The sequence below is a fragment of the Haliaeetus leucocephalus genome, unplaced genomic scaffold, assembly GCF_000737465.1.
Source record: "Haliaeetus leucocephalus isolate CR32 unplaced genomic scaffold, Haliaeetus_leucocephalus-4.0 Scaffold180, whole genome shotgun sequence".
In the NCBI taxonomy this organism is placed as follows: domain Eukaryota; kingdom Metazoa; phylum Chordata; class Aves; order Accipitriformes; family Accipitridae; genus Haliaeetus; species Haliaeetus leucocephalus.
In genome coordinates, this window is record NW_010972616.1 from 1,003,228 (window position 1) to 1,030,244 (window position 27,017).

The 27,017-nt window shown below is 39.3% G+C and overlaps 1 protein-coding gene across 1 annotated transcript in view; it reads right to left on the reverse strand.

Moving 5' to 3' along the window:
- The window catches only part of ADAMTSL1 (ADAMTS-like 1), a 177,763-nt gene extending 152,558 nt beyond the window's left edge, over positions 1 to 25,205 (reverse strand). The window contains exons 1-4 of the mRNA XM_010564475.1: positions 25,166 to 25,205; positions 23,400 to 23,419; positions 19,103 to 19,230; positions 4,432 to 4,477 (exon numbers count right to left, since the gene is read on the reverse strand). Coding sequence (XP_010562777.1) covers positions 4,432 to 4,477; positions 19,103 to 19,230; positions 23,400 to 23,419; positions 25,166 to 25,205 — 234 coding nt within the window. The remainder of the gene's footprint in view (positions 1 to 4,431; positions 4,478 to 19,102; positions 19,231 to 23,399; positions 23,420 to 25,165) is intronic.
- Between the last annotated feature and the right edge of the window lie 1,812 nt (positions 25,206 to 27,017).

Here is a 27,017-nt window from a genome sequence, read left to right on the forward strand (position 1 = left end):
GCAATAGGTGGAAACAGTCAAAGAACCTTAAAACAGTTTACAATATATGGGCTTATATATTTGCAAAGGCCAAGAAAGATTTACTATACCTGGAGCTTTTCCTCTGTGCAAAAAATGACTAACAACTGGACTACTCTGTGTAGCATCTGACAGAACAGCTTATTGAACCAGTTCCATGAAGTACGCACAGCGTTTCAGCTGCACCGATTTCCCTACTGAGAAAGAAAGCATGAAATCCTCAAGCAGGGGCTTGCCCAAGACTAAATAAGAACTTTAGATAAAAGTACAGAGATTTAGGAGATCTAGGGATTTAACAGAAACTCCACTTGGCCTTGAAGCCTTGTTGAGTGCCTGCTTGAATTAAATTTCTTGCAGCCAGTTTTTTCACTACTCTACTCCTGTGAACTTCTAAATAGATTAGGATCATGCTTAGCTGCTTAAATTGAGAGGGGCTCATACTATAGCTTTCTCTGACAACCCCAAGACACTGCAGTATCTGACAGAGAGAAACATGAGAGAAATAATATGAATATATGGGGGAATATCAGCAGATGCTTCTAGTCTGTATTAAATAAACATGAAACAGAGATGAGGGCTAAAACAGTCAGTGAAGTATAAATCTAAACCTCCACGAAGGTTCATCATTAGAAATATTTATAAAATCAATTACAAAAAAATGTCTTTTTTTAAAAAGTATGTTCCCATTTTTGGCATATAATTCAACATGCAGCTTTTCATGCTATTTAAAAAGGTTTGTTTGTTCATATCTTTTAAATATTAAAGTGAAGTGTTTAAATTAGATACAGTAACTTGTATTTCAGCTTTAAAAACTTCCAAATATTTCAGTTAAAAACTAATACAAGTACCTACTATTAGCATACACTTTCCTAAATGCACCATGGGTGCCACACTGGCAGATCAGAAAGAGATATTTAAACAAATAAAAAAAAAATCAGAAATACTGAATTTAAATCTATGACTCCTGAAAAGTCCTGAACGGAGTCCTGAAATGCCACTGTAATGGAAGTGATCCAGGTTGTTTGGTCTACAAAGATTCTTGATGCATTTACACAGAATGGCAGCAATGGGGGAGGGGGAGTTGTTCTATTTTTTAATAGTCAAAGATTCACAAGTCTGCTTATTGAGAAAGTAGCAAATCCAGAAGTCAAAGCTTCTACCATTAGCAACATAATAAAAGCACTTGTTTCCAAGTACAAAGAAATAATTCCTAGACAACACACTGAGGTTTTAAAATGCACCCATTCAGAAATAAGATGGTAGTTATTAAAAACCAGCATTTTGAAGAACAGACTGTAGTCACAATAAATAATCTGAGTTTGGAAGAATTTTTACTTGAAAACTAAACTGACATTAAGTAAATCTGGTGTTAGCAGGGAGATATGTGTAGTAGTTGGGTTTTTTTTTTAATTTATTTTTTATTTAAAATGCAAAGTGGGAGTTTTGATTGCAGAAGACTTTACATGGCATTTCTAGCCACCAGAGGGTAGAAAAATTAAATCCTGCTAATCATTTTTGTAGATCTGAAAAAATTCTACCTCGTGATGATGCTTCTCATACACACAAGCCAATGCTTCTGAGGATTAGGCACTTATATGGAAGTTTAGGTCTGACACTTTCCAACAGGCTGGGCTTTGGTGCATGGAAAGAAGACAGTGTCATTTTGTCGAAAGTAAGATGGGCAGTATCAGTGCTGGTGTGTACAAAATGCAGCATGAGCTTATAAGAAGCAGGGATGGAAGTAGCCTGTCTGAATGCAAGCCAAAAAATGGGGGATGTCATTATAGTTGGTATTTCAGTCAAGTGAAGAAAGTGAGGTATATATAAAAAAGAGCTGCAGGTAGTGTTTACTGGTGTTTACAAGTTTTGGTGGTCTGATTAATGGGATCTACAACCTACAAATTTTATCTTAGTCTTAACAGAACTGCTCTAAACCTTGCTGAAAGAGATAGTAACATTTTGCAGCTTCCAGCATTGTCTATTTTCATGTCAAAAAGCAAAGTCTCAAGAGCAGCTTTATATGTAGTGTTCATCATCATGTTAGCAGGTATAAGCAAGTAAATATGAAGAGCAAACTCCTTTGGGAATGAAGTTGCGGTCTCATGCCTCTCATTTTTTTCTGGTCTGATTCAGACTGCAGTGCAATAAAAGGAAAAATATCAAGGAAAATAAAAATGTTTTCAATCACAAAAAGGGGTTTGGTAATGGAGGAGAATGAAGAGAGGAGGCATGGAAACAGTACACATTCCAGACAGATTTTTGTGTAAATGGGGGAAGAGAAAGCAAATACCAGCATAGTGGCAGAAGCACTGAAAAAGAGAAAGGGCAAATGAGGTGGCATGATAGCCTGCTACAAAAGCTGGAGAGAACCTGGCAGCAAAGAACATGCCTAAAAGAAGGAATGAGAGCGTGCTAGCTTGAAAAAAAAACCCCAACAACAAAAAACCTACTAAAAAAGTCAATCCTACTCGCAGTTTGGAAATATTTTTGCTTGTTTTGCATAGTGTTTAGTATAACAACTCACCTAGATAAAAAAGCATGTTTTCATTGCATTCAGAGTAATTTTCTAAAGAAAAACAAATGACTCGCTCTCTTGACTGCATGCTTATATTCTAAAATGGCTGGAAACATACTTGGAGTCAATATGAATAGTAAGAAGAAAAAAAGCAGATGCAATTCAACCCTAAATCATCTTCAGATTCCCTCTTTCCTTCTTTTACTATGTATACGTGTGGCTTTATACCCATAATCTTTCCAGTTTCTGATCAACACCAGGCGATGCAAGTGGTGAACATACTGGACTGGATTTGTTCTTTTAAGGACTGCTCAGAAGCTTTATAGACAGCAGTATCAATCTCTCTTGTAGTCTATGCTATGAAAATGGTTCAGTATCCCTAGAATAATACAGGTCACTGAAGAAACAGCCACATCATTCTCTCCCCTTGCCCCTCTATTTCTTTATCTCATTCTTTCCTCCCCCCTGTAATTTAATTTCAGGATGAATTAAAACCAGCTGTAGCAAAATCTTGCAAATGATAGTGCCTATGGCAGCAGAGCAGGATGCTAGTTTGCCTCACTGCTCTTAGCGTACACAAGGGCAGGTCAGAAGGGGAAGGGGACTGTCACAAGGTGCATGCAATCACAAACCAGACCAAAACTGATGGGTCTGATTGTAGTCCAATTAGCCTTTAACAGTCTCTCTCTCTTTTCTTTTTTTTTTTTTTTAGTGTGTGTGTGTGTGTCTGTGATATTCCACAGAGCTACAGCATGCAACTTGACTGACACAAATCAACCTTCCCATTCCCACCATGGTTGTGGTGTAGCCTAAGTGCCTCAGAGATGGAAACTGGACTGTTAATCAGCCAGCAGACCTATTTATTGACTACTCTGGTTGTTATCAGTTAGTGAAGCAGATGTCTAGACTGATGAGAGATTTCAGGAACCCAAAGCATACACCCAGAACAAATTTCAGAGGAAGAAATGTGAGAAATCTTATGCATGGGAGACTACAACTCAGATAGAAGCAGTTTCTCTCATTATGAACTGTAGTCTATTGAAGAAAATATGAGCTAAATATGAGGGAACAGATTCATTTTTTTAACTTAAACTTTTAAACTTTTTTAGACAAAGCACCTATTGAAAGGATTCTGAATACGTCCCTATCAGGCATGAGAAAGCTTGGCCCAGTGCACATTTGATTTCATTTTCCATCTTTACTGGTAAAACTGACATTTGCCTATGTAATTTGAGAGCTTTTACTATTCTTGGCACCCAATAAAACTTTCCGTATGAAAGTCTTTATTTCCATTTTCACCAGTGAAAACACACTTTCACTTCAGTGACCAAAGAAGTTGAAGTTTCTTATTTTATTGTATTGAAAACTGTATCCACCATATATAAAAAACAAGCAAGAGCCTTTGGAAAGGCCAAAACACTGGTGCAGGCTATCTAAAACTGCTTTTCGAAGACATGCAACAGAATAGCAATGCTGGGAGAGCACAGGTGAGGAGAAACATATATCTCTTACTGACTTGTCTTCAATCCTTAGCAGGTTAATCTTCCATCCTGACAGACTCCCCAGTGTGAACCAGCTGGTTATCAAAATAATACTGGGAACACGAGTGGTCTTGATTCTGCCAGGGGGACTGTAAAGAGCAACTCCAAAGTTTCACTGACACTCTATTTGAAAAGGCTGTGACTGTGATCCCTTCCAAAGAGTTTTAGCATCATGCTATGCCATAATCTCTCCAGTTTTTCAAGAAACTGACAAAAGTTTGCCATAGTCCTGAGGTATGAAGGCAGTTTAGATAGCTATAGTAGTTTAACTATCACATTACCAAGTCATTTTATGTAATTTGGACGCAACTGTCGTATGTGATGATTTGTATCATATCAAAGCTATACTTCACTTACCACATTGCTGCATGTCCTGTACCGGATGTTTCGCCCTTCACAGGTCCTGTGTCCAAAAATTAAAAACAAACCCAAAAACATTAATAGCTGAATATAAAAAGCAAACACGTGATGTTTATTCTGTCAGCATCTTTCCTACGATGATCTCTAATCACCTAATTCCCCACCAACCCTCTTCCCCAAAGTAAAGGTCTCTCTGTCCCCATACGGGTATTGAGGTATGAACTCTACAACTCCTCAGTTTCCTACCTTTGCTTTAAAAATGAGTTTCTAGAAGGAGGGATCAGTTTGTAAATGAGGTTGGAGCTCAGAGTACAGAACATAGCTGGAAATCAACATCTGAATCACATTAATAAAGCCCCGTGTCTCCCAGCTTTCCACAATGATTTCACAAAGGCTCAGCTCTGCGTCTACCCAGGCACACACCTTAGCACTGACACATCCTCAGCAGCCAGGCTTTATCTGCTAGGGAACAACCTGTGCACTGGGAGGAAGGAAACCTGCCTGCAGCAGTGTGAAATGACAGGCTAGCAGGGCAGGGCTTTTTCCCAATTTGATGTGAGGGGAGAAGGAGAGCATAAAACTTCCCCCCTGACCCACCAGACCTTCACTACTCCCAGATCCATGCTGCAGAACAGCATCCAAAGAACACCTGGGCCCAACAGAGGTCAAGGAGAGCACGTGCCCTGACATGTGCTCTCCATGGCTCTCCTTCTTTTCCCCCACAGCAGACCCATACCAGCCCTGAGGCTGGCGGGGCTTCCAGAAGAAAGGTCAACACCCAGGTATCTTTTTAGCACTGAGCAGTGTGTATTCCGAGTATTTGACCTTAGGTGAAGTTTCATGTGTTTTACGAGTTCAGACAGCACACTCTGTGGAGGTCCTCAGTACAAATCAGAATGCAGGGTTTGGCTTTTAAAGATTATCCTTCAAAAGAATAGAATTCCTTACATTTTTAATTTCTTAATTTCCCAACCTCCCCCCCCCCCCCCCCCCCCTTTTTTTTTTTGGCCGGGATTTAACAAGTACACATTCCTTGTGGACTAAATGCCTGCCAAGAGTGAATTTTTAAATCCAAACCATTTTGAACTATCCAAGAGAGAAAGGACAGCATCTGCATGTGTTTGTCGTTCCTTTTTCCTTTGTTTTTTTTGAAAACAGAAGAACTTTTTCCATACTGAGTTAACTCTAGAATAATCTGAACAGATTTCCTTTAAATTATTGAAGCCATCCTTCCTCCCACCTTTATCCACAAAACTTAATTGTGAAATTCCTCCAGCAGTCATTTACACCTATGTCAGTACAAAATCAGGGCAAAACGCAGTTTTGCAAATGTATCACAGGGGTGTAAATTATCACAAGAGAAAATAGACAAGTAAATAAACTTACCACTTTTTCAGAAGAAATGTAAGCAGAAAGATAACATATTCTGTTGTGTAGCATTTAGCATAAAAAGGATGCTATTAAAAGCATATTAGAAGTACCACTAGTTCAATGCTTTTGTAATGTTATATAATTAACTGAAGCAATTTTTGATCATTACAAGCATGCACAGAAGTGAAAAGTGTCTACAAAGTATCTAGCACTACAAAAAACAGTTTTAGCAGTGTAACAATAAAAATTATATTCACAATAGGCTATGAACTAAAAAAAATGAAAATAACTGCAAGCAACTCCCCCAGCATCCCAGTCATTCCTGAGCAATATAGACAAGCTAGCAGAGATACTGTGGTGCAAGCCAAACCTGTTTACGCTCCACTACATTCAGTAGAGGTACTTTTGGTTTACAGTGGTAGGTAGCAAAGAAAAAAGTATATGCAGCATGCAGGCAGTCCTAGTGCAGGCCTTGTACACCACACTGAATAACTTGTTTGCCAAGCTTGATACATGCTCCACCTATCCCTTAGAAATGCCATAAAACCCATCAGACATCCCTTTGCTTCACATAGACCTGCTGTTACCACGATTTACTATAATTTATTAACCTCAGAACCATTGAACTGCAAGGGAAATTCAAACTTCATTTCGATCAGCTGCCTCACAGTTTCTTCTTCTTTTCACAGTTTCTTCATATTGTCTGTTTTGAAATGAAAACCCACTTATTTTTCAGTAATTCTTTGCATTAGGGAAAAGAATGGGTACTTTCACTAGACATGTGCCACAGAACTATTCAGATTTTTCTTCCAATTTCCCTCCTTTGGTTAATGGCCAGGGTTTTTCAGAAAAAAATGTGCCATTCTGGATGTAGCTAGTGCTGTGATGATTCATGAACACTAGGAATCACTCTTGCAAAACTTCCCTTGTCCCCTCTCCAAGAGCAAACTTTGGGGTTTTGTTGTTTGAGCTCATTAGTTTCCCCGTTATCACCCATCAAACAAAAGCAGGTAAACTGCTTTCAGCCTAAGCTGATATATTTTCACAATAGATTTGTAGAGTAGTTTGTGTTTCAGAGCTATGCTGCTTCAGGACAGTATTCCAGATTCTCTTAAACTCAAGTATCTACTTTTGGATTCAAAACCATAGGATTTGTAGGAAAAAAAAAAAAAGATAGTTAAAAAGACTCTGGGAAAAAAAAATTAAATAGCGGGGTGGGGGCATAAATTTTGATTTTAAAAAGTAAATTCTGTTTCTGATCCTGTCTATGCTTAAAATAGGGAAGCTGAAACCATCTAGTGAACTTAATCCTGCTAGAGTGAAATACACAGCATCTTGCATGACACCAAGCCAGACTAGTTTCTTCCTCTAGGCAGGGTTCAAATTAATAGTACGGGTCCCTTATCTCAGTGTGGATGCTTTGCAGAGTGCCACAGCACAGAGCATTTAACAGGCAAGGAAGGACCACAGCAGATTAGTGAGACGACATTATGAGATACAGTCACCACACATCCTCTGACCTCTGTAGGGTATAAATGAGAACTCATATGAAGAAGGAGTACACAGCCATTTGTAAAAGTCAGAAGTCACCCAAAATGGCAAGTTCATCTTGGAGAGCACACAAAGAGTGGGAGCCGTAAGAGGTACTTCTAGTCTTCTCTGTTATCTATACACTGCAGGGGATTTTGCGAAGGGAAAAGGTAGCTGAGGGTTTGGCTTGACAGGCAATTATTAGCAAGTGAATATGAAAGAAAAGCAAGCGAATGGGAATCATGTTTCATTCTTCAAACCTAGTCACTTGTTTCCAGTAAAGTTTCTGAAAGAAGTTAACAACTTTTAATATATTAAAATATTCACTTCTCTTAATGTAAACAACCTGAAACCCTAGTATTTATTTCTCCAGGCTCCAGTTTGTAGAGGGACTTAGTTCAAGTCGTGTCCCCCCCCAAAGGTCTAAAGTAGATGTGTATTTGTGCTCAGCTAGAGTTAGAAGCCTTGCAATAATCCATGCCAGAAAGAATAGCAACTCCATGCCAAAGCTGCCTTTATCTGTAATTACCAAAAACAATGAAAGAGATTTGCAGAGGAGGACCTCATCAACTCCTGCCACTCTCAGCAGTCATCAAAGTTTGAAATGCTTTTCGTAAGAAACAAATCTCCATATAAGCAAGCAACTATGAGCCAGAGGTGGGTTATTTCTGTGGATGTGAATTTTGATGCAACTGTTCACTACAGGGGTTTGAAAAATGATGTAATGTTGGACAATCTTCACTCTCCTTTATTTTCACACCCCTTAATAATCACTTTTCTGGACAGATTCTGATTTCTGCACTGCACCTGCGAGAAAAATATGCTGTGGGCCTTTCTGCTCCCACAAGATCTTAGGCAGACTGTGTTAGCCCTCCCCTTTCCCTGGTGCCAGCAGGCATGAGACCTTGCTATACACACAGTAACACCATCTTGCATCTCCCTTTTCCCACCATGTTGCTCTTACCTCTTTCCCAAATGTTGCACAGTGTTATGATTCCCTCTCATCCTCAATACAACTTCTGTGTTTGTCCTTATCCAGGGGAAAAAAGAGTCTTTTTTATTCTTTCAGCATACCATAATGGAAATGTGAAGGAAAGCCATAAACACCAAATTGTTATGAAAAAGGAAGATGCAGCAGGACTGCACTGACTTTATGAGTTCACTTTTTCAAAATGTCTGGTTGGGTCTGCCCAACTTCATGTCCAAATCATTCAATTGACAATATATTGAAAAGATGTGTAAAAATTTTTCCATATCCTTTTGTTAATAAGCACCTTGCCTGCCACAATGTAGATGCACTGGTATGTTTTGCCATGCACCTTGGCATTGCAACTGCAAAAATCTTTCATTCTTTATGTTTAGGAGACTGTCTCCTACAGACTTCTGCACCTTGTTGAAATAGTGAAATACCAGAAATGTTACGGGAATAGTTAACTTTGAGACAAGAAAAGTGGGCATGGATAGACAAGCCAACTTTCCCTAGACAAGCCAAATTTGCCTGGCAAATTTAGTTACAGTTCTTATGAATATAATTTCTGCAGGAGTAAAATAAATAAACAACCAGGAGGCAAAATACCAACTTGAGTCACTACATGCAGGAAGCTGGCTAGGCAAATAAAAGTGTGGGTACTGATCTGTGGCCACCAAAGGCCTACTTCTTGCATAAATAATGTTTTCTGCAATATTGTTATTAGGGAATCAATAATTCTGTTGTAAATAATGTATCATACTTAGCATGATTGGACTCATGCAAACCTCATGAAGTTCAACAAGGCCAAGTGCAAGGCCCTGCACCTGGGCCGGGGCAAACCCCAATATCAATACAGACTGAGTGATGAATTGACTGAGAGCAGCCCTGCAGAGAAGGACTTGGGCATACTGGTGGATGAAAAATTGGATGTGAGCTGGCAATGTCTGCTTGCAGACCAGAAAGCCAATTTTATCCTCCGCTGCATAAAAAGAAGCATAGCCAGCAGGGCTAGGGAGGGGATTCTCCCCCTCTACTCTACTCTGATGAGGCCCCACTTGGAGTACTGAATCCAGCTCTGGGGTTCCTAGTACAAGACAGACATTGACCTGTTATAGCAGATCCAGAGGGCCACAAAAATGATCAGAGGGCTGGAACACCTCTCCTATGAAGAAAGGCTGAGAGAGTTGGGGTAGAAAGTGGGTTCATGAGGTTAAAGTCCAGTTTAACAAATTAATATCCTTTTGTGACCAAATCACCCATCTAGTTGACCAAGGGAAGCCAGTACATGTGGGTTTTCTGGATTTTAGCAAAGCTTTTGAAACTGTCTCTCATAGCATCCTTCTGGACAAAATGTCCAGCATACAGCTAGACAAGCCCATAATATGTTGGCTAAGTAATTGGCTGATGGGTCAGGCTCAAAGAGTTCTAGTAAATGCAGTCACATCAGGTTGGTGGTCAGTCACTAGTGGGGTACCCCAGGGCTCAATTTTAGGGCCAGTGCTCTTTAATGTTTTTATAAATCATCTCGATGCAGGAATCAAATGTACATTAAGTAAGTTTGCTGATACTAAACTAGAAGGAGCTGTGGACTCCCTTGAGGGTAGAGAGGCCTTACAGAGAGATCTGGACAGACTAGAGAGCTGGGCAATTACCAACTGTGAAATTTAGCAAGAGCAAGTGCAGGATTGTCTACCTGGGATGGTGTAATCCTGATTATACGTACAAACTGGGGGATGAGAGGCTGGAGAGCAGCCCCGTGGAAAAAGAAGGGGGTTTGGGTTGATGGCAAGTTGAATGTGAGTCAACAGTGTGCCCTGGAAGCCAAAAGGACCAACCGTGTGCTGGGGTGCATCAAGCACAGCATCGCTAGCCTGTCGAGGGAGGTGATTGTCCCACTCTACACTGCACTGGTGCGGCCCCACCTTGAGTACTGTGGGCAGTTGTGGGCGCCTCAGTATAAGAAGGACATCAGACTATTGAAGTGAAATGTGTGTAGAGGAGGACAACCAAGATGGTGAAAGGTGTCAAGGGCAAGACATGAGGACTAGCTGGGGTCACTTGGTTTGTTCAGCTTGGAGAAGAGAAGGCTAAGGGGTGACCTTATCACAGTCTACATCTTCCTCAAGGAGGGCAGCAGAGGAGGAGGTCCTGATCTCCTCTCTCTGGTGGCCAGCGATAGGACACGAGGAAACAGAATAAAGCTGTGTAAGGGGAAGTTCAATTTGACATTAGGAAAAGGTTCTTCACTGAGATGGTGGTCAGTCACTGGAACAGGTCCCCCAGGAAGTGGTCACAGCATGAAGCCTGTCAGAGTTTGAGGAGCATTTGGGTGATGCTCTTAGTCATATGGTTTAGTTTCAAGTAGTCCTGCAAGGAGCAGGGAGTTGGACTCTATGATCCTTATGGGTCCTTTCCAACTCAAGGTATTCTGTGATTCTCTGATTCTATGTTCAGCTGGAGAAAAGAAGGCTCCAGGGGACCTTGCTGCAGACTTTTAATATATAAAGGGAGCTTATATGGAATATGGAGAAAGACTTTTTACTAAGGCCTGTACTGACAGGACAAGGGGCAATGATTTTAAACTGGAAGAGGATAGATTTAGATGGGATATAAGGAAGAATTTTTTTCACAATGCAGGTGGTGAGACACTGGAATAGGTTGCCCAGAGAAGTTCTGGATGTCCCATCACTGGAAGTGTTCAAGGTGAGGTTGGACAGGACTTTGAGCAACCTGATCTAGTGAAAGATGTCCCTGCCCATGGCAGGAGGGTTGGACTAGATGATCTGTAAAGGTCCTTTCCAACCCAACCCATTCTATGATTAAATAAACATTGACCCTCATGTATGTGAAGGGGATGAGTATGGAACTAACAAGCCATCATGCTGGGCTTTACTCTGTGAAACTCTTGTATAACTAGAGTAAATTCACTGGAATCAAAAGAATGGAATATGGCTCTACACATATGCAATATGACTACACATTATACCAAAGAGATGGTGTTAGAAAAAAGAAGGGAAAAAATGCCTTTATTTAATACTTAGCCTGAACCAAAACCTGACTGGCTTTTTAGGAATTTGAAGGACAAGTAAACAGTGTTTCTCAAAGACGAAGTCCCTTTCATGGTGATATTAGTAGAAAACAAGTACTTGTTTCTGGCTACCTGATGCTTGTTGAAGTTGTGTTGAATGCTCCCTACAGAGTGCCATCCAATCTCTTCTAAAGTTTTGTTTATACTGTAGGCTATAGTGCAAGAAATAACCAAAGTAATGTAAAGGTAGCTAGCCCACCTACTGATACGCTAAGTTGGCTATTTCTAGCAGTCTAGCCAAGATAGCATAGAGCTCAGAGAAAGCTAATATATCTATTGGTTTTGCAGAGATAAGCCTTTCCTTCTAAAAGTACGATTAGGCTTGTGTCACAATTTCATTTTAAACTCTGGAAGTTTGATGAGAGGAATGGTTCAGATTTGAGAATTTTGTTGGAAATGTTATGATCAGCTGCACCTCCAACAGTGCTCCAACCCGCACAAAGCTCTTCCTCTGGGTAGCTTCTGCTTCCCTTGGAGTTTAAGGGTGGCATTATATTTACTCAGAAGTAAGGCAGACCTTGGACTTTTGCTGTACAAATTGCTGAACAGAACAATTTATTCTGATTTTTACTTTCAAATTCTTCTTTGCATTATTCAGAGCCACTGAATATTATTTTCTAAGTAACAGCTGGCATTAAATGATAGTGCCTAAACTCTCAGTAAAATATGATTGCCTAGTCCAATTAAAATAACAAAAATCAAATTTGAGAAAAATAAAGGAAAAGGAGAAAAATTTGTCAGAGTGCTTTCAGACTAGTGTTTATTTTCAACTATTTCGTCTCTCACATATGTCACTGCAGTATTTTTTATTTTCTTAAGAATTTTTTAAAAAGTGTCTTTAGCTTTGCATTTGCACATATAACATGTTGCAGATATACAGAAAGCAATTACAGTTGCAAATGTTTTTCAGATGCTTACTAGGCAAGAAAGGCAGAAAAAAAGCAAGAATTAAAGAAGTGCCTTTCAGCAAAACAACAGCAAGAGGTCTCTTCACAATCCAAGTGGAAAGAAAATACAATACTAAATCTCACCTGGCCTGCTGTGTCACAAAGATAACATCTAAAACATACTGCAGGCCCCAAAGTACTAACACCCCAAATCTGAACATGCCTGAGCTTGGATCTGGATCCAAGTTTTGCAGCTGGTCTTTACAAAACAAATGTGCTGAGCAGGAACCCTAGTTCCCGATGCTTTGAGGAAGTTTGAACCTGGGTCTGAATCACATGTCTTAGCCCAGCTCCGCTGAAATGCTTATGCTTTCTCATGTATGATCTATTGCTTGGGGCTTTAGAGAATCACATCTTAACTTCTTTTTTATAGGTAGTAAGGCTTACAAAAACTCCACATCATGCAAAGGCCTGGCTGATTTAATTCTTTTTCATTTAAATTCAAGAACAGATTTATTGAAAGAATTATGAACATACAAGAGCTCTTCCAGTGAACCTGGACTTATGAGCAGTTTATAATCCAAGTGAAGGCTTCACAGACTTTTGTTAGGTAGGCTACTTCTCAACAGAAAGACAGATTTATAGAGACCATATCCATCACTCATCTGTAGGTACAATGCTGATTACCATTCATTGTAACACAGATCAGTACATCAGTTTCTCACTCAAAACACCAATTTATAACATCCCTGTGGCAACTCTAGCAATGGATTACACGGGCAAACAACACTAGGAAAGCATTTTATATATCTTTAGCCATTTCACTGAGGCTTAGAAGTAGGAAATTAGGACAGTGATTAACTGGTTCTCCAAATACTGTCAGCAATCACTCCACAATGTTGATCTAGATTGTGTGAAATTTGCAGCTTGTTATATTATTGACTCAAATTTAAGATTGTCACTTGCTGCTTCTGCCATTAGGAGGAGTTAGAATTGTAGTCTCTCTCGAAAAATAGAAATACTTCTCCATCAAATGAAAGCAGGAAATGTTCTCATAATTACTCATTTGACTAATCCCAGAGTAAATAGAATAAAAAGTTCCCTTTTAAAATGCTGCTAGATGGCACAGCTTTAACCAGAAGCATCTACAAACTAAATATACTCAGAATTTATTCCAAATGTTTAAAATCACACAGTATAGCATGGAGGATGTCCTTTACAGAGTAAACCAGCTACAGTTATCAACTGAAGCAGAAAACAAGCCAGCTATTAAGGTATCCTGAAGGTCATTTGCAAGAAGTAATATACTAAGCTAGCATACAGATACAGTTTTGATCAGCGTAATGAGAACCATCCTCCAAAATCATTTGGTAGCACAGGTCACCTAAGAATTTAATGACATAGACTGTACTCCCATTCAGTGATGTGGTATACTTCATCAGAAAGTTATTTTTTTTTGTGGATGTATTCAGCAATTATGACAGCATTTTTGCAAATATGTTTTGCTCTTTATTCTGCAGACCTTAAGATAGCAAAGGTCTTATTCTAGAAGTCATAAAACTCCACAATATTTAAAATTATCGTTATGGCTGGCATAGGAACATTTCATAAAGTGGCATAATTTGCCTTATTTAGTAATGCCAGGATTAGAGCAGACTGCATTTATATCATTGCACAATAGTTGCAGAAATTTGTTTGTCTATCTGACAAAGAAGCAACCCAAAAACTAGAATAACGGTTCCATTGTAATTTTCACTCAGAAAGTTTAAAGGACCATTTATCAATGTTAGATGTGAAAAACTTCAGATTCTTTTGCAATCTAAGCCCCTGAGACAGACGAGTCTGTGACTGTAGCCCGAAACTAGGGGCCACAGCCACATTCTTGGACTAAATTCTAAATTCGGTTGTGAAGCAGCAACAGAACAGCAGAAAATGTTTTGGTATGAAAGGTATATACAATTGCAACTTTAAACACTGTTTTTAAAATATGTAGTATTTGATGTATCCCCTTTTCAGTGCTAGTCAGTGTTCTTGTAATGGGTTCTTATTCTATTATTTAACTTTAAACTAACATGGATAACATGCATCTATTCCATCATCATCTGACAGGCACGAAACCATCTGATGCTTGATTTATGAACTGATAATCTGTGTGACCAAAATGAGAAAAGATTACTCCTTAATGAAATAAATTCAACTTATTCTGGGCTTCTGTCTTACGAAAAACATCACACAGCATAATACTGACCTACTTTTAGCTAATTTAGCTAGTTTATTAAACCTAACCTCCAAAGGTATGTCTTGGTGGCTATTTTACTGATCACCTGAATCAAACTGCAATAAAACTGAGAGTCATTTATGCAGATCTACTGTTTTCATCCTGCAGAATGCAATGGCAGTGGACTGAATTACCAAACTAGTGAATCACTCACTTCAGCTAATTTAGCAAGCAGAGCTGGTGGAAAAGTTATTTCATACTGCTGGTTCACTTGCATTACCAAAAGGCAGCCATCAGCTGAAGGAATGGAGGGAGGTATTTGAAAGGGGGAAAAAAAGCATTCTAGCAAGTAACAGATCCAGTATGAGGCCTCTAAACAAAGCTAGGATTGTGATTCTCTCGTGTGTATTCCCTCTTTTTTTGTTTTCTTTTTTTTTTTTTTAATTTTTTTTTTTAGATCTCTGTCACTTTTATTACTGAGGAAAACCTGGCAGGACGATGTTAATGTTGACTTTCTTTTGCTACTAAACATACATTCCTCATCTAATGGTGGAAAATCTCCACTCTATTCAGCAGTTTACACATGATTTCCCAGAAGTAAGAGTGATGATCTCAAATTTTGACACCTTAACCCAGATTCAGTATCCATGGGACTCCATAACCAGCTTAGCAGTCTGCTGTACACTCATACAAACAGTTCCTTGCTTCATGCTTTAGCCGGAAACAGCAGCAAGAGTAACAGGTAGGATTTCTAAGCAGATTGAAAAAAAGACTACCTATCTATTATCTGCTAAAATAATTCCCAAAACTCTAGGACATCTTACTCTTCTGCTACCGACAGCGTTGCTTTACTAGAAAGTGATGACGAATTTGGAAGATGATAGGAAAAAAAATCACAATTATCTTCCTGCCAAGCCTAGAAACAGTAAAACACTATTGACATTACTGCAGTACTTGTCAATATGTAAAGTACAATTCCAGAACACACAGAATATTTTTAGGATCAGGATGGGTGAACTTTGCATAGGAGAATTTATAGTTTCTTTTAAGGTTTGAAAATCTATTCCAATACAAGGAAATTAAATAAATGCACATGAATTTCAGGTATCTAACATATTCAACCATTTATTACTTACTTTGAGTTTGCTTGAATCAACATGCACACTTATTACTAATACCTGGATTGATTAATACCTATCCATCACTATGCTGGATGACAAACTCCAGATGTGCTGCAATAGACAGACCACAACAAATAATAGCCAGATTCTGAGGAAGAGGGCAAAGACCATGTTGCAGTGTCACTCCACCAGCTCTGCCTGTGTATTTCCGTGTCCCTGTAGCCAAAGTATCCAACAGCTAATAAAACTCTGTTCTCTGTAGAAGCACAACATTTGTTAGTTTGGCCCTCAAGAAAAACAGAAATGGTCTGTGGTTCTTCTCTCTACAGGTTTTGATCAGCAGCGCTGCATGACAACTTATGACGGAGAGGAGACAGATAAGGAGTTTCTCTTTCCTGAGCTTTGTATTAAGAGAGAGAGAGAGAGAGAGAGAGAGAGACTCCCTCTCTTTGAGACAAAACACTTCTGGTAAAACACTCTGGAATGATAAAAATAAATACTTCTTCACCCAATATATAATTAGCCTGGAAGGTTCACTTTCAAGTGAGTTGAGGCAAACAACTGTAACATTTAAAGGGGGAGTCTGTCCTTTTGTGTAAATAACAAGAATATCTGAAGTTATAAAGAGTTAATGTCAACAAAAAGCATGAAAAATGTCATGCTTTGAGGTTTAGCCCAATCTTTAACTACTAATTAGCAAAAGGTTATTTTCCTTATTCTGCTTATTCTGCCACCAGAGTGACCCAGTGCTGTTCGCTGTCAGCGTGGGATACCAGGACGCATGGTTGACTTGGGCTGACAACTCCTGTCTGCTTGTGTAACAGGCATATTTATTTATATTACTATCATACTAAATGTCCTTAGCATAATCAGGACCAGTTGTTCTAATGAAATGTACTGTTAAACAGCCCCTACCCTGAAGTGTTTGCCATCTAAAACACTAGAAAATAGAATTTCTCACTAACACTTTCCATTCTTTCATCACAGCTGTGAAGGCCTAACAAAAAACATGTTCCCAAAACAAACAACACAAGCACTAACATAATTTTGGCAAACAAAAGTTGGAAAGAAAACTGTTTTCCTTCATTTAGCTACATATACTAACGGTGTTTAGGAATGGGCAATTAGTCCTTGCTTTTCTTCAAAGCAGATGCACTGGGTTCTCTCTTTTCATGCAATGCTCTGAAAGTCACCTCATACAGAACTAAGGCATAAGGCACTATGAACATTCCTCCCAGGATGAGAAACATCTAGGAGTAATTTGTTCCAAAACACCTAAATATATTGCCAGTTTTCATTTGCCAAAAGTATCTAGTATCTTCCTTCATGCTGCCATGAAATTATACACAGCAAATACATGACGGAAACTGTACCAACCAAGAAATTGTCCCAGAGAGGCAGACTTTTGTTCTAGACTTGCCAGGTTTGAAATATTCATGTGCACAGGCTTATTTCCAAACCTTCGAAGTCTGGATAAGTTTCTTTCCCCTACTCCCTCTCTGCCTTTTTCTTAGTGACTTAAAATGCTTGCCTAGCACAAAATTTAATCATTTATACCCTTTATTTAATTAGCAATTGCACACAGATCAGGAAAAAGGAAAAACTATCACATATTTGATACTGTACTAATTCCAGGTGAAATTTTACTATTTATGATTTATTGCTACTGCCTAGCAAAAGTTGTGCACCTAGTTAAACCCCTGTATCCTACCCTGGAATAGGGGGCTTCCCAATCTGAATGGGCCAAAGTTTGCAGTTGGTTTCTTAAGGCAAGAAGCGTTGCTATTGTACTGACAGGGCAGTAGTAAGGTATTGTATGAAAAACAAGTATTGTGTGATTTATGAGTTTATTCCCTGTTCCACTGAGTAGCTTCAGGGACATCCTGAATAGTAAAAGAATCAAAGAGAAGCAGGTGGGGAGAGCCTGCCCAGAAGGAATGGTTTATACTCACATACTACAGAGCACTATGACTACTACTACTGTCATGGAGTAGTAGTGTCATTTCCCCTCTAGAAACTACTGAGGCAGTTCTCAGTGAGGGAGCAGAAGTGTAGTCAGCAAGCCCGTGTATTACTCAGATTCCCCAGATCTCCTGATATGCCTGGATTCATGTTTACATTAAAGGAACATATAGGAGAACACTCATTTTCCTAAGTGTGAAAAGGATACACTGTGATTGAATATAAGTACCTGTCTCTGCAATTCCCAGTTTCGAGGTTTTTGCAGAACCACTATTTGCTATGGAACTAACAAGAGAGGAGAATTTGGCCCCATGTTTAAAAACCAAATGATTCTATTTTTTTTCCATGGGAATGGAATAGAAAAGTTTTTTCTTTTTTCCACTGGTTTCAGTAGATGCTTTTGCCTATCTTTCCTCCTTCCAGCAGACTTTTGCACACTGTCAATTCAATAATAGCTGGAACTAGGAGACCAAACTGTCCACAGATAAAGCTAAGATACACAATACTCTATTCTGATCTTATGGTTCAACGCCTTGTGCTGTTTCTTGTCATCACTAAACAGCCTCATGTATTAAAATGTCAAATGTAGGTAACAATCTCCAGTGTATTGTCACAGTATGTTTTATTAACATCAGTTTTATAAGCACATGAAAGAAAATACAAAAGAAACATATGCAGGATGGAAAATTGCATTACATTTTTTATACTACAATATATAAGGTATCAGAGATTGCAGTAAGCCATGAAGTTTTGGTCTGGAGTTTTCCTTCATATCCTTTATCAGAAATCTGTTAATAGTTATCACATATACCATGTTTACTACAGGTAAACTTTTTCCTAAAGTAGACAGAAATAATATTTGCTAGAAATACTTTGCAGGTAAAACTTACACATGCTATAGAGTGGAAATGATGTCAAATGACTTGTCTATGTTCCATTGCAAGCTAGTAACTGGGGAGGAATAAAATAAACGGGGTACCCAGACTTCACCTTTGCACTGGGCCATTCTACTTCTGTCTGTTGGGAGGGTTTGCTGGTATGGAAGACTTCCTACCTGAAATTTAATTCATAAGATATCCTCTGCAGAATTATCATTCTTTCTTATAGAGCTCAGGATGCCATGTTGGGTCAATGTGATGCTTTTATAGTTTCAGTGTGGCTGAGACTGTGGGGCACTAAACCCAGTGAATTAGTTGTAGTCTGGTACAAGTGTGTGAAAAGTCTTACTGCTTAAACGGTGAAAGGGTAGGGAGGTTTCACTTTTCAGTAGCTGGCAGCCTTGCAAGCTGTCCAGGCAACTTTTGCATCTCCATAGGTTTTCACTATATTTTAAAAGACTGTTACCTTATCAAGCATGTTGGCTGCTTGCCTGAATTAAACAACACACCACCCTGATTTTTTGACATCGAGTTGGAAATATCAGCGTAGTTCAAGACCTTTACTGATTACTTCTTATCATCTGACACATACAAGTAGGTTGAATTCTCCCATCAGTAAAGTAAAAATCATTCACCCACTTACTTGCTGCTAAGGCAGCGTCTCAGTGAATACGAAGCCCCTCCTCCACAAGTGCGTGAACATTCGCTCCATGAGCCCCAGGCATCCCACAGTGAGTCTCGGTCTTCCTCTGAGCGAGCTGTTCTGGAGCTCTGAGGAGATGGAGAAGGAAAAAAAAATCAGAAAAAATCATTTAAAGGACAAAAATTATTGTTGCTAGTTTTAACCTTTCTTTCTATCGGATATCATCTTGGTCACTGAAAGCAATGAATAAATCTGTTATTCTCTGACATTCCTACCGATTGGCAGCTGGTTCTTGTTGTGGGGGTTGATGTATGAACTTGCTTTCATACTTTGAGCATCATACTCTGCCTCAGTTTGAGACTGCTGATGGCTATTATAAAAGAGCAACAGTGGACAACAGTGAGACAAGGGATTTTTCTTGATTAAAAGGAAGAGGTGGAGTATTGTAGACACTAGAAATTGTGCTTTGAAGTTTTGTTACTGTGTTAGAAACTATGAAGGGGCATATTAAAAAGTGCCTTCCAAGATGCTCTTGAGGAAAAAAAAGAATCACAACATAGTGAATCAACGTGATACAAAGACATTCAACATAACGACTTTCATGCACTCACCATAGGGAACTGGAACTATCGTTAACTTCTCTGCCCAAAGATCTAGAAAACTTTCTGGACAAAGTTTCCTTAACTGTTTTATTCCTGCTATTTGCTAACTTAAAAAAGAAAGTGCACACTACCTGAAGAGCTGGAGTTCTCCAATGTGAGGCACAGACCCAGGCAGTGCTATTGTTAATGCCCGTGGTTGGGCACAAACAAATTTATAGAAAAGCAGCACTGGTGGATTCAGAAATGCTCAGATCTTCTAGGATTAACTCATAAATGTACGGCAGTACCTGCCTCAAATAATGCAGTCATGCATGTATCCAGCATTTCATTTTCATTCATGCAAATACAGCTCAAAAACATAGATCTGTAGGGACACAAATGATTTAACAATTTAGATAGGTATTGTCCCTCATGGATCACGTGGTTTTGTTGGAAGAAACTGAATAACCTAAAGAAGCATGCGAAGGTGCATCGAAAATGCCTGTGTCTGATGGAGAGCAGGCAGTGTTCTCCTTCAAATCTTGGCTTGTGCTGTGGGCCAACACCTGGTAAATAGCATTTCTAACTGTATATGGAATAAATGAAGAGGCAAGCAAACTACATGAGGGAGACTTTGATGATACACCTTCAATAGAGAAACATCACCAAGCATCATTGCTAGCCCATGTTAGAGGAATCAACTCTGGTTTTCAACACTGAGGGATTATTTGAGCCACAAAGATAGCTCAACACTGAAATCATATTATCTTTAGTGAAGCTATGTAAAAAAATTGTCGTGAAATCTGAAACCTAGTGAAATATACCAGTCTTGAATATTGTTAATCACAGGCAAAACCCAAAAATGTTGGCGATGGTTTAGGGCTGTGAACAGGGTCAATATACATCTGTTTAAAGGAGATACTGAATTTGTCACACGTAACTGAGATCCTAAACTGAACAGTCTGTGTCTGTAGAGCAAAGGACTAAGTCTGGCATGTTAAGATATGAAATGTGTGTTAATTGGGATTTATCAAGGTAAGAGGTTAACTATTCAGTATACTTTAAGGAGCCAGGAATGCATTATATACGTTAACCACTAATAATGAAAGAATTTTCCAATATGGAAACCTTTTAGTCCTATAAAATTCTGCAAGGGGATTGCAGTTCACCCACTACTGTCATCTGTGACACCGAATAAACACCCAGGCATAAGATTAGCTGAAGTGAAAGCTCATGTCTTTTATTAGCTGTCTCTATACTCAGCTCAGCAATAAGGCCAAAGTCTCGCACTGAACTCTGTTCTCCTGAAAACAGAAAGCCCATAATCTCAGTGTTGTGCACATTTGCACCCTCTCATAGTCATTAGCTCCATGCATCTGAAGGATGAAAACATTGCCAGTGCTGTTCCCATGGTCCCACGGGAGTCTTCCTGCCCTGAAGCAAGTCATTAGCTCATGGATCAGTACTTAGCTTACTCAGGTTGACAGAGTAATTGTATTGCCATATTCTTTCCAAAAGCCTGATACTACTCTGACATACACTGGCACAATAAATTAGTGGTAACTAAATAGAAAGTTGATCATGTTAAACCTGCTTAAGTGAGCTCAGACTGTATGCCAAATTGGCAAAATTCTATGGACATATTGTTTGAAGGAGGAAAAAAAAAAAAAAAAAATTTGCAGGACACCTGTCCAGCCATTTTTTTCTTCTTTCCCTCTCTTCCCATTATTCCTTTTATCAAGGTACAGTCCAAACCCGATCTTAAAGAATGCATCAGTCTGTTTGAGCAGCATGGGTTAAAAGAGAAAGAATTTTCCTCTCTGCAAACACACCAAATACAGTTATTTCTTTTGAAAGGAAGATCTCATTAAGTGGCAAGGGCCAGGTGCAGGACCAGTACACAGCAATACACCAGACTGTCCACCCAACCATGGCTCTCCAGCATTTCACAATGGTTGCCTGCTGCATTCCTCATGCTGCTGCTCATGGACCCTTCAAGGGCATGAGTGCTCCTTTTTTTAAATCAGAGTATTTTAAAGGGCAAATACACAAATGCCACTTAAATAGAGTTGAGTCTGTTTGGCCTTCTGACACAAAGGCAGCCAACCCTTTTGCAAGACCTTTAGGATCTGGTCCAAAGCATGCCAAGGTCAAATGAAAACTCCATCAAATTAAAGGTGTTCAGGAGCAGAACATTAAAAGATAGGCTGAAAAGGGGACCCAACACAATTTGTAAAGATTTTTTTTTAATTAATCAAATAAATCTTGTGAATGAGAAGGAAGCTAAACCAAGCAGGCAGGAGGCAAGCTTTCTTCAAACAGCTCTGCTGAAGCACCTCCACTCTGATCCTACTGCTCTATCTTAGCACTTTTGCTAAGTGGAGGTTGCCAGCTATGCCAAATATAATGATTATTCTATGGTGTGGCCAACCTCCAATTTCATTTTGCTTCACGGTGCACAGCTTGTAATGGCATTTTAAACACATGTAGCGCTTTCTTCTGCAGAACAGCTGTTGGAAGATAGTTTAGATGGGTGGTTTGGATCTACTGATGGGGAAAAAAAGCTAAATTAACTTAATCTGTGAGACATGATACTGGATTTGCTTAATGAGTGTATAACAATTATTTGACACTCTCGGTTTATCCTACCTTTATTAAAATGCAAAAGGATTTAATTCCAACACAATAATTGCAAGGGTAAGTGTAAAAATTAAAGTGGTCAAATTCTGACTATGGCCAGATGTGATCCATCCTCTAGATACAATCTCATTAACATTTAGACATGAGATAAGAGGAATGACAAGCCAGTTTACTGAGGTTATTTCAGCTGACTGCTTTCTGAAGGGTAATTTTTATAAAATGAAAATGTGTGTTTGCACTTTTAGTCTGCTAAAAATAAAATGTCTCTGTGCTGTTAGTTTACAAGGAAAAAGATATCTTCAAACTGCAAACGGATGTTTGTCCTGATCATTCACCACTGGTTGAAAGCCCAAAGACATAATTAAAAAGGATTGCAAGGTAAAGTCACGTGAACCAAGTACTCTTACCTCATCGCAAATTATAAGCATCAGCACAGCTAGACATTCTAAGGGTCCAAATTTTTCTGAAATAAATTGTACTCCCACCCAGAGGAGAGCCATGTGCCTGTTATTTGCATTCCAAGATTTGTTATAAGACCTATATATTCCCAGAAAGCACGTGATCTCAAGCTGGAACAGGCTCCAAGTTTTCTTTTAACAAGTGGAATAAACATAATTCATTTCAACTCCATCCATGTTTAATGTTAAAGAAAGCAGAGTGGTTTCCCCTCCTGTGAACTACACAGTTAAGATTGAGCCTGAAATTCTAGCAGTTCCTGAAAAGCCATTTTAAATCTGAAGATTGTCTATTGCAGGCCTGTTACAGCTTCAAAGGATATATACCATTACTAGGTAAGAATTCACTGTTTAGCACAGATTTTTCAAAAGTAGCTTATACTGCTAATTAATGTTTTCTACCCTCTTTCAACAAAGTAAAATAAACTGAAGAACCTACATTAAAATAGTCATGATAACGGTCAAGAACATTGCAGTGTTCTGCAATACAAGAACTCCTACAACACTCCTTTAAAGCCCTAACGTTCCTGCCACCATGAATAAACAGGGGGGGGAAAAAAAAAAGAAAAAAAAAAGGAGAAAAAACCCAGGGGGGCGTAGGGTACATGCCTTTAAAGCTGCAAGGAGTAAAGCTGCCACCACTTAAAGCTTCCTTAGAAAAAATCTTTTATCTCTGCCAGAAGTACCCCAGGTTAGTGCTTCTGGAAATGCTAGTGTATGCTAAAGAAGCAAAATGTAGACAGTCATCAAGGCTCATTATGCCCTGCTGCTGGTATCAGAAGAGCTTCCTTCCCCCTTCTGTCCATTCTAGGTGGATCTCAGCCTGAGCTTCCCAGGAAACACCCACTGCTTTGTCCACACGAAACTCATGATGTCCTCAGATCTACAGCATCAATGGCAGAAATGTCACCTGAAAGAAATTTGCTTATCAATGAGCTACATAAAAAAAGTCTGCTAGCACTAATCAAAATCAGCTCTTTCTTTATCTCTCATTACCCTAATACATATTTAACCTGAGGGTGACCCTGCAGCTACCACCTAACACAGAAGCTCCAGAGGAAATGGGCATAAACTCCCAAAGAGTTCTCTAATGATAAAGAGAAGTAAAGCCCTGTGCTTTTGGACAAGAAAGCAAGAAGGATCACTTGTACAAAATGAAATCACTGTCAGTGGATAGGGCACTCAGGTGAAGACGCTTACAAGAGAAAAAAGAAGTCTGTAAACTACAAGCTGAACAAAGGACTTCTTATAGTATAAACAATCTGACATTTATAATATAAATAATCTGACAGAAGTAAGACTAATAGAGCTAGGTATCCAATTTTATTCTTAAAAAAATCCAGCTTAAGTGTTTAACAGTAATTTCTGAATTTATTAAAGAGCTGTCAGGCAGTCATTTTATATATGGACTATGAGATGAATAACAGGTCTTTCCTACCCTCTCCACTAACACACAGTACACAGAAATCATTTAAACTATCTGGAATAATATGTAAAAACCACAAGTGTCACACATCCTTAAATCACAACAGCTGCCTGGCCATCCAGGAGCTGCCATCCCTGATGAGAGAACCACGTTTCTTCTAAGAGCATGTGTGTACACATGTGTGTGGGTGCACAGAGGGAGAAACATGAAGAGTAGCAAAACCTCTGTTCATATCCTGAGACCTATAAAAGAAGTTCAGCCTTAAGAAAATAAATCTTAGTCACATATTGGAATTGAATTTAAAATTTTGTCTGGAATGGTGCTATCCCTACAGAATCCAACTATTTGTCAGTGTCACACAGAAAACTGTGTGTATAAATGCAGATCACATTGTTTAATTGCTCCTCAGTTTCCAAGGGTTCCAGTCTTCCTCCTCATTCAGTAAAACACTGCTAAAGTCATATTTTTCAAGCACTCAGTGTGTTCCCTAGATTAAACAGCAAGATAGTGAAAAATGCAGTTAACCTCTTGTTGGACTAAGGCACTGATACAGACTTTAAGCCACAGTTATTTCCCAGATGATATGCACCTCTGGGTTTGGTTAAGAAATTTAAATCATCTGTTTCTTATCATATCCCCATTGTTTAGGGGTATGATGAACTGTCAGTGACAATATGCAAGGCTCCTTCGAGGCCACTGCCTAGACTTGTCTTTTGCTACTGTGAAAATGATATTAGGGACAGAAAACCAGTATTTTTCCCTATTATATGGTCTTTCTGCCCTCCCTTTTCAGATATATCCAAGTGCATCCCTATATGAATTCTTGCCAAGGCATACATCTCCTTCTTTGAGTAATCCTTGATCATCTTCTGATGGTTGTCACTTAGGTCAAATACATACTTCACACAGTACTGAAATGCTGTCTGTAGTGAACCAGGAAGAAACTGGTCTCAGCACTTACCTAGGTGTGTAACAGCAGGAGACAAGGCCAGTGACCTCATCTCTTTTTAAGAAACCTATCTTTCAAAATTTCAACCAATGCAAATATATGGTTTATAAGAATTCATTTGCACAATGTTGTGTATCTTTGTTGCATTCCATCCAAGGAAACAGCTGGATTACAGCTTAGATGGGAAATTGCTTGGAAATCTCTGGCTTTCGAAGGAAGGCAAGGCAGAACAAAATCACAGCCAGCTGAATTAATATTCATAATTACTGTCAAACAAAATGTTAATATGCAAGACATTCCTGACTAGTTGTTGAAACTTTTCAGAGTGATTACTTAGAAACATTGTAAGTAAAATATTCTGACACATCCACTTTGCAATGCACAAAAACCGTTTAATTTATCTAGGCAAAGAGTTGCACTTCATTTTAAACAGTATTGTATGACTGAAGCACATCCACTCTTCCACAATAACTGTACCATATTGAAGAAAGGGCTTATTAAAGTAAGCCTTATCCTTGTGAGGAGCATAATTCCCTGGAAGCACTAGGATTCCCCATGACAATAGCTGCCCTCCAGCTCCAAGCAGATATCTGCCCATTTCATGCACCTCATGAAAGCAGAGGTCCCCAAGCCAGCCTTAGCAGTATGTCCAAGGACTTACTGGGAATGAACGCCAACCTATTTTCTTTTCCCAAGTGGTCTGCTTCAGTGTCAGGATGGATGAACACTGTTTAGCTGGTGTGGTAGATAGCTTCTCTTCCCATTACCCTGAGTGTATCCCTTGTAAAGACAAAGAGAGGACATCAGCCACTAGACCTGCCACCCAGCTGCCCTCCAAAAGGACCACACAAGCCAGAAAAACCTCCCTACCTGGCATTCTTACCAAAGTAATGGGAGTTCTGCTCTCACAGAAGTTAAAAGAAGATGAAGAGAGAAAATGCCCTTGCACCCAAGCTGCCAGAGCTGTTTACTGCACCTGAGATGCTGAGTGACCACAGGTACAATTGCTCCCGTGATTCACTGCATGCTGTTCCATCAAAAGGATGATTATAGAACTGTGCAAACTACTGCTAAAACACTGTTTTCTCTGGCAAATCACCTGGAAAGAAAAGTAGTTGCAATGAGGATCAGACATATTGAGGTGGAAGTGGCTATACCTTGTACACTGGCTCCCCTGCTCCCTGCAGGGCAGCAGTTCCCTTCTACTGGGTGTGGGGCTATGAGCTGAACATTACCAGCGCACTTGCCTCAGGCTTCCACAGTTTTGGAAATTAACTTAGGAAATTTTGCCTCCTTTGCACTTGCAAGACCAGGCAAAAGGCCTGTGAGGGGATCAAGAGTGTATTTCCTATGGAAAACCCCTGGCACAGGGAACCCTTGATCTGAGTGACTCCACGCCCCAAGGAAGGCACTGGCACAGGAGCACACATGTGTGAGGGTATATACTGTACTTTGGGTAATTACTTTATGTTCAGATTTTGCTAGTGCAGATAAATAGGCCAGGATTTATTTTTATATTTCAGCCTCTTAGAAAGGAATAAACAAAAAAGTCCAAATCTCCTTCTGGGTAGTTTTTAATTTACTCTTTCTTCAGGATCAACATCATCTATCACTTAGAAGAAACAGGGGAAGACACCTTGATGAGAAGGAGAGAAGAAGAAATCTCACTGAGATCCTCTTGCAGCTTTTCAATACTTATTCTGCTCCTTTGAACACAGACAGGGGGAAAGGCAATAGGTGGACAATTTTTTTTTACCCTGAAGGAAGACACCTGATACACATACAGCTAGCTCGGTTCCCAGGGACATAAGTAAAAATTTGCTGTGTTAGTCCTTTTCAGCGCTGCATTCCTTTTTGTCTTCTT